General features: G+C 43.2%; 1 protein-coding gene and 1 long non-coding RNA gene across 3 annotated transcripts in view; both read left to right on the top strand.

Moving 5' to 3' along the window:
- LOC308176052 (ras and Rab interactor 2-like) overlaps window positions 1–3,552 on the top strand; it is a gene marked incomplete at its 5' end in the record, with an annotated part of 30,661 nt that extends 27,109 nt beyond the window's left edge. The window contains 3 exons of the mRNA XM_080550648.1: window positions 193–324; window positions 1,449–1,612; window positions 2,575–3,552. Coding sequence (XP_080406774.1) covers window positions 193–324; window positions 1,449–1,612; window positions 2,575–2,892 — 614 coding nt within the window. The 3' untranslated portion in view covers window positions 2,893–3,552. The remainder of the gene's footprint in view (window positions 1–192; window positions 325–1,448; window positions 1,613–2,574) is intronic.
- A 2,751-nt stretch (window positions 3,553–6,303) lies between these two features.
- On the top strand, window positions 6,304–11,881 carry LOC308151853. 2 transcript variants are annotated; one of them, XR_013937311.1, is made up of 3 exons: window positions 6,304–6,410; window positions 7,696–7,774; window positions 11,705–11,881. It is a non-coding gene; the product is annotated as an uncharacterized lncRNA (long non-coding RNA). The 2 variants fall into 2 exon arrangements; XR_013937312.1 differs by lacking the exon at window positions 11,705–11,881 and adding an exon at window positions 8,114–8,219.
- Window positions 11,882–12,672: the final 791 nt, after the last annotated feature.

Below are 12,672 nucleotides of genomic sequence, written 5' to 3'. Positions count from 1 at the left end.
GCAGCCCACCAGTGGGCCGCGGCCCATAGGTTGGGAACCGCTGCTCTAATTGTTAGTAGCTTTGGATAAAAGCGTCTGTTAAATAGTTCAAATGTAAGCTGTGTGTTTGTGTTTTCTCTCTGTGGTAAAACCACACCTCATCCTCAAACTTACCTTGCCTTTGCGTGTGTGTGTGTGTGTGCGTGTGTTCAGGGAGGATGTACGGGGCGGATGACTTCCTCCCCATGTTGACCTACGTGCTGGCCCAGTGTGACATGCCCCAGCTAGACACTGAGATCCAGTACATGATGGAGCTGCTGGACCCCTCACTGCTGCACGGAGAGGGTAGGTCTAGCCCCGCCATCTTCACTGTAACATACTTACATACGTACGTACAATATACCATAAACCAGGGGAGGCTGGTGGAGGGAGAAATCGGAGGACAGGCTCATTGTAAACACAATGGGGCCAACACGTTATGGATGGATGTGAATAAGTCACATGGTGTTTCTGAAAATGTTAGCACACCTAAGCTATGCTCCAGGGCCCAGTTTCTTTTTTGCTATCCAGGATCAGATCTATCTGGCTGATTTTGAGTCGTTATAGGGGAAATCAGATTATTTTTTGCTATCCAGGATCAGATTGAGCTGGCTGATTCTGATCCAGATTAAACGTTTTGAACAACTGGGCCCAGGGTCTCAGAGTGAATAAATAAACTTAAAAAAGGAAAAAAAAACTTGAGCACACTGACTTTCTTGATGCTTTTCTAAATAAGTCATACGTTTGCGTCACTGTAGCTTTTGGACATATTGTGTTTAATATTGCGGATGACAATTCTGAAGCTAATGAATGACCGTTTCATAGCGTTGTTACCCTGGACTGACAGTGGGGTAGGGTAGGATGACAGCTTTAAAATCTCTGTGCCCTTCCTCTGGAAGCGTGACTATAAAAAATTCAGAACCTCTGTCCACCCCACCTAACATCACAATCCCATCACAACAAGTGGTAAGATTAGGAACACGCCAGGTCAATCTGGGGTCCAGACTGTCCAGACAACCCGGCAGGAGGAAGACAAGGCAGGCTTGGTAGGGAAACACTTTGTTTGTGTTCCACAGGAAGGTAGCTGGATTTGAATGGGTTGGAATCAGTTCAGTGTCGAGGTAGTGTGGGGGTACGTGTGGGGGTATTGTTACATGTGAGAGGCTTCCTGAGGTGTGTCTCACAGCGGGAAGGGGAATTTCCTCTTTCACACACACACACACACACACACACACACACACACACACACACACACACACACACACACACACTTGTTATATATAAATAAATATATAATAATAAATATATATAAATATTATTTGTAAAGTGGTCAGACTCTCACCTAAATGCATGCACTTAAAAAAAAGAAAAAAAGAAGCCATGCACCATTGTTTAATTTTACACCCCCCCCCCCCCCTCTCCCCCCCCAGGTGGCTACTACCTAACCAGTGCGTACGGCGCCATGGCCCTCATCAAGAACTTCCAGGAGGAGCAGGCGGCCCGGGTGCTCAGCTCCGAGGCCAGGAACACCCTCCACCAGTGGCACCGCCGCCGCACCACCCAGCGCATAGCGCCCTCTGTGGACGACTTCCAGGTATCGCCCTGAACCCAGACCTGACCCCCCCACCCCAGGCAGTGAGTCTTTAAAGCCCCCTGTCTATCGCCCCCACCCCTCCACATGGGGGCACTGCATGAGGAGCGCCGGCCCGCTAGGATTCTCTCTTCCCCTATATCTGGATCTGAATCTATAAAGACAAAATTACAGTTTGCCAATACAGGCTTTAATTACTTTGTGTCTGTGGTGGAAGATGATATGTAGTTAGAGTGGAGATCAGGGGAGGCAGAAATTGGAGGACAAGGCTCATTGTAATACATGGAATGGAATGTGTTTGATCCCATTCCTCATTCCGTTACATGCATTACAATGAGCCTGTCCTCCGATTTCTACCTCCACCAGCCTCCACTGGTGGAGATCCTGTCGTAGGAGAAAGGGATGATTGTTAAAGCATATTTCCATTGCATTTATCAACAAATAGAAGGTCCGACAAATATTACCAACAACACCACCACCAACAACAGACAAAACACACCAAAAAATAAACAAAACTTAAGGACGCCGCATTATCCCATCCTAAACACATACTATACTATAGTACTCATCCCTCACCATGGGAGGGCTGAGCATTGAGGAAGAAGCCTAGTGAAGTAAGTTAGATGTAACCAACGCATCTACGTTGACAACGGTCTTTTCTTTCTCTATTTGTCTTTACTAACCCCTGTCTTGTCACCCCTATATTTTTGTGCATGTGTCATTTTGTTGTTTACTAAAAAAAAAAAAATTTGGTTTGTCTGCATGTGTTCTTGTTGACCTGTGTGTATCATATCAAAGTCTGTCACATTCCGTCTGTGTAGGCCATGGTCTCTCTGTATTTTAATGTTTGTGTTTGTGTGTGCATTTCCATGTGTTATGTACTGTATACGTGTATCTAATATCTGTGTATCAACAGAATCTGTTTCCCTATTTCTGAGTATGTGTGTCTCTCTCCCCCCCTACAGAACTATTTACGTGTTGCTCTACAGGAAGTGAACAGCGGCTGCACAGCCAAAACCCTGCTGGTCAACCCATATTCCACCACAGAAGAAGTGTGCTCGCTCTGCGCCTGCAAATTCAAAGTCCCCGATCCGGAGAACTATGCCCTGTTTCTGCTCACCGAGGAGACCAGTCAGCAGCTGGCCCTTGACACGCACCCTCAGCGAATCAAAGCTGAGATACACAGTCGCCCCCACTCCCAGACCTTCCATTTTGTCTACCGGCGGGTTCCTAATCTGAATTTATGCACCCCAACCGACCAGCATAACGGGAACTGCCTATAGAACTGAACAGTTGTTAGTTTCGTGTTGCCAGACGGCGCAATCCGACACTGATCAAGGATAGAATAGTGGAGAGAACCCTGGTGGTTAGAACTGTACTGTAATGTTTGTGTAGGAACAGAGAATGTGTCATGTGACTGATGTTGGTTTCATAAGAAGTTTAGCTTAAGACTAGTCTTGCTCGGTCAGATTTACCGGACTGCTGTATTCCGATATTAACTGGGAACAAGACCGGGTCCAGCGTATCTCTTTTTTAAAGTATTGTTTGATAGTTTGAAGTGCTAATAGTACTAGACTACACAGTGGAAAATGTATGTCAATTCAATCGAGTCAGGAAGAGGAAGGAAGTGTGGTGAGGAGAAGTGTCTGGTGTCTGCATGCGCTTCACTCTCTCCTGACTTTTTAGGGATGAAGCACGTGAGCGTCATGAGTTTGATCAAATTTCACTGTCAAGTAAAAGAGGTGGTTACTGTGACAACACTCGCTTGAGGATTCACCTTGCCTCAGACATGAAGGCATGCGTTAGTTCCCAGATCCAATGCCTATAGGCTTTAGGTTTGCGAGTTTACGCATGTCCTCCATGTGGGAGACCGATGTTTCAAACCCTGCATCAGTCACATAGGACAAATTGACATGTGCAGGCTCCTCTTGCAGAGCACGTAGTACTGTACACTATTTGTCTTTTTATTCTTTTTTTTTTTTTACATTTACTGCTGATGTGATCTTTCAAGGTGCCTTGTAACTGTTAGCTATGGATATGGACCTCATAGTGTATATTACCATTGTGGAATAGTGGTTTACATCAGTGTTTATGGTAATCTTCATCCATATCCCCATTCTCCACCTAACTACCCATTATGAGCAGTGCCATTATATAAATGCATTTATACGAGTGAATATATTTTTATGTATGTTTTTTTTTAATTATTATTATTTTTGCTGCAATTGCTGGTCAAATGTAGAACATGTCATGATGTAAAATGTGTTTATAAATATATAAATGAAATCAATATGTTTTATTTGGATCGAAAAACGTGATCAACCAGTTTTAATCAGTGCCTTTAATCATACAGTATGTATCCCCCACATGTTGTTAGACTTGGGTGCCAGTCATTCAAACCAACAAATGTTTGAAGGGACAGAGAGTGTGGCCTATAATTCAGTCAGTGTTCCAAGTGTTTCTTTGACTGTGATCAACATGCACATGACAGAACTGTTACTCTAGTAAATTGTTCTTGACAATAATCTACTCTTGTCAAGGTGTCACTGGCTGATGCCTAATAAACTATAGATATGTGTCTACATTCGCAGGACTGCAATAGTTTGGTGAGCAATTAAACAGATGATAATTTTCTTAAGATATGTTATGTATAGTCCATTAATAGTGATAATCATAAAGGTAACATAGCATACTTTTTAACCATAATGTATGTGATTCTCTGAGTTTACACATTTCGTAATTGCTCTCACCTTTGACCTTTGGCTGTAGTCAATCTGACTTCAAGTAGAAAGCTGATTTTTGTTATGTTTTAGGTTAATGTTATGGCACTTAAAATGCTTAAAACACTACTGCGAAATCAAATTTGTATCGTCACAATATGTGCTGTGGTGTATTACTATTTATTTGTTGAATTTGGGTACACGGCATAAGAACTTGCCTATGATTTAAGACACATTTGAAATCACCTTAAAAATATAAGTCGGATAAAACATTTGAACTATCAGAACGAAAGGCATTTGTTGTCTTCAGTCTATTGAGGAACATGAGTAAAAACGTAAAGGTAACTCAACTTAAAGATTTTTTAGTGCTGTATATTTGTAAAGTAATGCCCCATGGTTTCCTCCTCCCCAGTCTCCTCTCCTTCATGCCACACACGTGGCTTTTATATTGTATCACTCTGTGACTATTGTACACAATAAACTCAATTGCCTATTTTTGTGTTGTTTTGTTTTATGTAAAGATGCAAACTGGTGGAAATTAACCCCAGACCCGGTCAGCCATTTTGAGATATGTTCACCAATCACCATAACAAAGAAACAAGATATACTGATATGGTGGTCAACATGGGCGTGGCAGGAACTTTCACATCAATCCACTGATTTGTCTGGCATGGACATAAATAAATGAAAAGATACATTATCATTGAATCTCACTACTCGTGAATATACTGCTAATTCTGAGATATACACTCATCGCCCACTTCATTATGTAGCCTACACCTTGCTAGCCTACAAACTTAAAACAAGAGGGGATAGAGCCTTCTCCAAAGCAGCCCCCAGGCTCTGGAATAGTCTCCCCCTCCACATCAGATCCGCCCAGAGCATCGAGGCTTTTAAGAAACTAGTTAAAACACATATTTTCTCCCTTGCCTTTGACCTGAGGTGAGCCTCCCGACACTGCACTTTTTGCACTTTTATTTGTATTGCACCTTGCTATATAAATAAATGTTACTTACTTACTTACTTACTAGTACTGGATTGGACCCCCCTTTTACCTTAGGAACTGCCTTAATTCTTCGTGGCATAGATTCAACAAGGTGCTGGAAACATTCCTCAGAGATATTGGTTCATATTAACATTATATAAGCTAATGTATGGTTTCATGGTTATATCATGGCCCATCAGAATAATAACCCATAACTCAATGGTTATATCATGGTAGATAGGGTGAGGTATTGTCATACAATGAAAGCAAATATCTTGATACTACAGTAACCTATTATGGATAGTCTACTGCCTGAACCAGTATGGTGCAAGCTGCAGATTGGGATTTGAATGACTGCTGCTCCCTAGAGCAAATATTTGTTGTGTCCTATTGCATCCTTTTGAAACGTTATGTAGCAAGCAAAAACACACACAAAAGAAATGAGACTATGTAAGTATAGTACTTAATTAGATCCCAGGCCTACTTTTCAGAATACTCTGAACACTCTTATGTCTTCTTCATATCCATCCCACACATAGTATCCCACAACTGCATTGCAAAATTCAACTTTAGCTTCTCAATGATTTTTATTTTCAATAGTTCATGCAAGAATAGGCTCAAATGGGCTAGTTAGTGGATGATAATTCAGCCTCGGAGTTGATGGGGCGCGGAGGGACTTATGAGCAATTCAAATTCAAATGTCAGTAATTCAAATTCAGTTTCTAGTGGCACATAGGCCTATCTCTGCCCATAGAGCAGACTTGGGAGTGACCACATATTCGTATGTACATCCTACACACACAGAGGCCCAACTAGTATATCCAGCTCCGGCCGGAGGCGTTCTTCAAGTCCTATGGTCTTCACGCCGGTTGGGACTTGAAGAACGCCTCCAGAGTTGTTCAGGCTTGCAGTTTCGACGGAAGTTTCACTCCTAACCTGTCGATGGCAGCAATACACCGCACGGGGCGCTGTTGAGGCTACTGGAAATCTACCATGACACGCGAACAGCAGCCATAGACTTGCTTCCTTCCGGTATTTCACCATGCCATTTAATGCAAACTCTCTGTAGGGTACGGACCTCAAATAGAACAGCAAGGTATGTAACCAACATTTTAACAATTTACTTCTATAAGAAGCGTTGTCCGTGTCAGTGTTTTGAAAAGGGTGAATCATTAAGCCAGAATCCGCGCGCATGGGGGAACTTTTGTCGCAATGGCGTCAACTACTGTAACTATTACTGAACACTTTATGACTTCTGTATACCTCAGAGAGAAAGAGAGAGAAATCGGACCTTGATGGTCTTTTAATGGCCACACACGGCAGTTTTACACTCTGATCACACACATGCAAGTTTGTAGGTGAACACACACACAAACACAAGCACATGCACTATCTTCGGCGGGTCGCCAGGTGGAAATTGTCAGTGAGTCTTACCTTATCGTAACCAGAACAACAAGAACCTAGGCAATATCTTATTTGATTTTGTTACTTCAAACGTAGCTTCAAATTATGTCATAGTAAATAAATAATTTCAATAAATAAAATCGGCATTATGTTCTGCCTGGCTCATGGAAAGTTATTCCGTGACCAATAATACAGTTCAACTGTCAGTTGTCGTCGAGAGCCGATTTCGCCACTGCCGCTTTTGTGGTACCAGCAGAGGTGTCTTCTCAGTTGATCATTAGCCTTAACCACTGTGTGATAGAAGTGTAGAACAAAAGTTAGAATTGAATAACCAATGAAGCGCTCTATGAACTACATTTACCTGTGGATATGTCGAACAACAAACAGGTGTGAAACAGCGACGCCTAGTGGCTGAAACTGAGGTAACATGTTCAACACTCATTAACATTATGATCAACTTCATAAAGAACATGAATAATAACATTATATAGTAATTTTAGACCTGAATCATACTATTTCACTTTATAGGCTATAAAGTGTCATATCAGGTTCAGTGATGAGGTCTCCTGTGCGCCAGTGTTTGGTCATGGATATGTAGCCTAGTTCATATAGTGCTACTTTTGTACACAAAAGTACAAAATAAGTCATTGGTTGCTTTCCTGTAAGGTTGGCATGTCAGTAATAACACCAAGGAAGTTTTGAACAGCCACATGTATATATTTAAGTGAAATCATTGATGGTACCAAGCCATTTCCTGTATACGATCTGGTAGACATTCCATGGTGGGGGTGGAGACTTCGGCTCTCTAAAGAAACCAAATGCAAATGTGTGTGACCGGTATGCTGAAAGCACTTGGTGTGGCTTTAAACTGTGTTTGTGCCATTATTCAGTTGATTGCTTTATCACAATTCATCATAAACTTTTGTCAACAGGATGCTTGAATTAGTTGGCTAATGTTTGTTTGTTGTTGTTTATAGGTCTGAAAGATAAGCCTGTTAATGCCATCAACTGAGAAGTGGTTGGATGTGGTAAAAGACCAAATTCAATGGATGAAAGGTAAGAAGAGAATCAGATTGCCCACTACACATGTAAGATCATACATTATTGTAGGGTTGGGCAGTATAGAATTTAGAGATGCTCCGATCAGGGGTTTTGGTGCCGGTCACTGGAATCAGTGATCTGCCGATCCGATATCACCGTTCACAGAGTTTTTCTTTACCATGTAAAGGATCCTGTGATCATCCACCACTCTTGTCTTCCATGGACGTCCAGACCTTTTTGTGGTGCCGAGCTCACCAGTGCATTCTTTTTTTCTCAGAATGTACCAAACAGTTAATTTGGCCAGTATTAATGTTCCCACTATCTCTCTGATGGATTTTTGTTTTGTTTTTACAGCCTAAGGATGGCCTGTTTCAGTTGCATTGAGAGCTCTGTTGACTGCATGTTGTGCGTATACAGCAACAGCCTCCAAATGCAAATGCCACACTTGGAATCAACTCAGACCTTTTACCTGCTTAATTGATAAAGAAATAATGAAGGAATAAATAGCCCACACTGGCCCATGAAACAGCTTTTGAGTCAATTGTCTAATTACTTTTGGTTATTTTATATAAGAGCTATAATTCATAAACCCTTCCTTCAATTTGGATGTGAATACCCTTAACCTAAAGCTGAGAGTCTGCACTCTGCCAGGGTTGGGCAGTATAGAATTTAGAGATGCTCCGATCAGGGTTTTTGGTGCCGATCACTGGAATCAGTGATCTGCCGATCCGATATCACCGATCACAGCGTCGAAAATGGCAATTGAAGCATTCTATTTATTGTGTAGCATTATTTATGTTTTTAATTATTCTTAACACCATTGACATTGTCTATTAAGTATTCAAATGAAATTAGGAGATGAGAAAGTATCATGAATTGACAACCATCTGTTTTATTGAATTCACAACCACCTGTAGCTTACTTCAGGAAAAACAAATAAAATGTGAAAATAAAAATCATAATAAATAAAATGTACACTGTCACATCAAATGTGCAACATTCCACTCGAATGAGAGGAACTAGGGGCTCTTAGAGAACTTGGAGCTTATACTGTAGCTTTCCTGAGGAACAATAAACATACCCAAACTAAACATAAACAGGCTATAGCCAAATATAAAATACTGTTTCAAGTCATATTTAGGAGGAGTTAAGACAGCAAGTCAGCAATAATCAATAAAACAAAAAAACAAAACATTGCACCTAAGGAGATTTCAGACTCAAACCTTACTTCTGATTAAGCAGCATCACTGGCAGATTAGCCTTGAGAAATACAAGCATCTCAGCGTTTTTGGCACTCACCCTGTTCCTCTTATCATCTAAAATATGTCCTGCTATGCTGAAAAGTCGCTCGCTATCTACACTTGTGCAAGGTGCACAGAGGAAGACCTAAAACTCGCGCGCTAATAGTTGTTGCTATGGGCCTTAGCCTAGCTTAGTGACTTCCTGCTCGCGGGGTCACATGACGTCGCTGAACACTACCTACACTACGCTCGTGTAGTCGCGCTGGAACTCTGACCAGCACTCGTGGAACGCCTCTCGTCCAATCAAAGCACTCGGTCCCTTTATGACGTCGAGCCCAGTGTGCGCTTCGGCGCTCTCGGAGCGAATCGACGAACGCAGCAAATGCCGTATGATATTCGTGGTATTGAAAGACCTTGCGTGCGTTCCTCCGCAAGGTATTTCTTTTGAGCAGACATTACAAACTGCATATTTGTTGTCTCTTTCCGACACTGTGTAATATTGCCAGACTGGCGACGCCATTTCTCTATGTAAACTGATCGGCCGTTTTGAGAACTCCGATCAAAACCGATCAAGGGCATATCGGCCGATATCGATCGGCGCCGATCAGATCGGAGCATCTCTAATAGAATTTTTGAAACCGTTAAACCGTCCCCAAATTAAACCGTGGTTTACGGTATCATGACTATCATAATTATTTTCACACAAAAACTAAAATGCAATACATTTTCCAGTTTTATTCTCTGAACAGCATCAGAAACAGAATAGTAAATGTAAAAATAAAAATAAAAAAAATCTATAAAGCTACAAATATAAAGTGCAAATACAGCAGGTACATTTTTCTTTTGACATTGACATGACATTAATTCTCTTAATTAAATTAAAAGCACAGCCTATAGCATCCAGTAGGCTTATCAAATAATAACAAAATAATAAATAACTAAAATAGGCAGTAACGAAAATGGGCATAAAAGCGTATCCTACAAACCGCAACGCAGCTATTCTTCAAGCTTATTCAAGGTTTTTCGCCAGAAAAACAAGCATTTTTACTTTTTCAGGCTTACAACTTTGCCTGCTGTGCTGCCGCTCTGATGGTGAGCTTGTGGCACACGCACACAAGTACTCTCGGGCAACTTGGGTCATCAGTGGAAAGCAGCTGGCTCCATTTGATTTCCACTAGAGAAGGGGATCTTCGTCTCTGTCAATTACAGCCTTGCAACAATAGGCAGTCATCTCTGATTCTGCTCGCTCCTCTTTCACCTTCTTCATGCAAATCTTACACACAGCCATGTCAAGATTTTCTGGTTCGCCCTTGTCATCCGGTCGGAACCCGAAATGCTTCCAAATTGCAGCAGTTGCTTTTTTTTTAGGGACCAAGCTAGATGGAACTCCCCTGCCATGTTCCGCTGAGCCAATCTATCTCGGCGTGACATTGGACAGGACGCTCACGTTTCGCCGGCACCTCGAGTCACTGCGCAAGAAGTTAACAGCTCTTGTGGCGTTGATGAGGCGACTGGTTGGCTCGGGCTGGGGCGCCGGCGCAAGGACCTTGCGCACGGCAGCCCTAGCCCTCGTTTATTCAACTAGTGAATACTGCGCCCCAGTATGGTGTCGCAGTGCCCACACCCGCCTCATCGACTCGCCTATAAACGAAGCCTTGCGCATTGTGACAGGATGCCTGCGTCCTACCCCCGTGGACAACCTTCCCATCCTAGCAGGCATCCAGCCCGCAGGCCTCCGCCGCATGGGAGCCACAGCACGTCTCGCTTGCCGGGCCGTGGAGCTTAATAACCATCTGCTCCATGATAGGCTCACTATAACAGCGGAGCCCTCCCGGCGTCTCAAGTCGAGACACCCATTTGTGCCTGCCGCACAGGATCTCAGGCAGCAATGCAGAGATGGGCGGATTATATGTGGCGCGCGGAGTGGGAGGCAAACACCTCCAAACTCCGCGACCACATCCCAGTCGCCGGCCCTGAGCCCCTCGGGATGGACTTGCCAAGGCTATCCTGGGTGAGGCTCAATCGTCTCCGGACCGGTGTCGGGCGTTTCCGCTCATCAATGCACAGATGGGGCTTGGCCCCAAATGCGTCGTGCGAGTGTGGCGCAGAGGACCAAACCGCAGACCATGTTATCCTGGATTGCCCGGTGTACCACCCACCCAACGGGATGCATGGTCTGTCGGTATTAGATGACGAGACGATGACGTGGCTTCTGGAGGGGTGTCCAGAAATATAGCCCGGGTGAGCCCCTCAACCAGGTCTCGGGGTGGTAAAAGGGTAGCCCCTCGGCCCCAAGCCTGGTGGAGTGGAGAGGAAAACAACTACCCATACGCCGAAGAAGAAGGGACCAAGCTTGCGCTCGCCATATCTAATTCTCTGTTCTGAGGAGAAGCTGTCACGTGACACGTCTTTTTGACAGGTTATTTATTTGACAAATTACATTGTTTACAAAAGTTCTGTCATCACTTTCATAGCATCTTCAACCACACAGACAGTGGTGCTGGTCAGACACTCTTAAGGCGTTTATTATAGCAATTTATGATGATGTTATTGACATTTTTTTTTGCTATTTTCAAAAACCACGGTTTACGGTGTAACCGTAAAGCTGCCCAACCCTACCGTATTGTAACAAAGATGGCTTTTAGCATAGTAATACTGTGTCTCTAAAAATGTCCTGTACTTTTTTCTTTTTTTTAATTGACAGGGACCCCTCAGTTTCTGCTGTGGCAGAAATCAAAAAGAAGCTCAAAGCCACCCTAAAGAGAAAGTATGAAAGCCGGATTGAGGGAATATCTGTCACCTCTGAACGATCTGGAAATGAGGATATAGACATATGTGAAGTGGCAGGTATATATGAAGAGGTGCTATGGCAGCAGCATGACATGAGGCAAATAATGGCAGTTCAGAATAGGCCAGAACTAAGCAAGACAGTATTAAGAAGACTCGTTACCAAAGATCTATTTGACGGCTTTGACAAAGATGACAAAGTAATAATGACACATGGAGTGGCTGGTATAGGGAAAACTAGGGCTGTACAGAGGTACATTCTTAACTGGGCCAAAGGAAGAGAAAACCAGGAACTCGACTTCCTATTCCCTCTTCCTTGCCGGGAGCTGAATATTCTGTTTGGGCAAAGATTCAGTCTAAATGGACTTCTTTACGAATTCTTCCCGGAATTGCAAGAACCTGGCATTCCCAACTTGGAAAACTACAATGTTTTGTTCATCTTTGATGGACTGGATGAGCTTTATCCGCGGGGGAACACTCAACTTCCTCTGGACTTCGAAGGTGCAAATGTGAGCGATGTCACAGAGGTGTGTGTCGTGGATGACCTGGTGACTAACCTCATCAGACAGAGTCTCCTTCCCTCTGCCCGCATCTGGTTAACCTCCAGACCAACATCTGGTGACTGCTACCCTGATGAATGCATTCACAAGGTGACGGAACTCCGAGGGTTTAGTGACTCACAGAAAGAGGAGTTCTTCCGAAAAGCAATCAACAACGACCACCTAGCCGATAGAGTCATCGCCCATGTGAAGTCTTGTGGTGATCTCTACCTCACCTGTCAGATACCTTCAATTTGTTCAACTACGGCCTCTGTTCTTAAGAGACTGTTTGCGGATCCGTTAAAGTTAATTTCCATACAGATTCCCAAAACGCTGACTCAAGTCT

Source organism: Nansenia antarctica (assembly GCF_963989245.1).
Source record: "Nansenia antarctica genome assembly, chromosome: 2".
NCBI lineage: Eukaryota > Metazoa > Chordata > Actinopteri > Argentiniformes > Microstomatidae > Nansenia > Nansenia antarctica.
The sequence above is the reverse complement of the archived record's forward strand: the minus strand, read 5'-3'. Positions and strand labels throughout refer to the sequence as shown.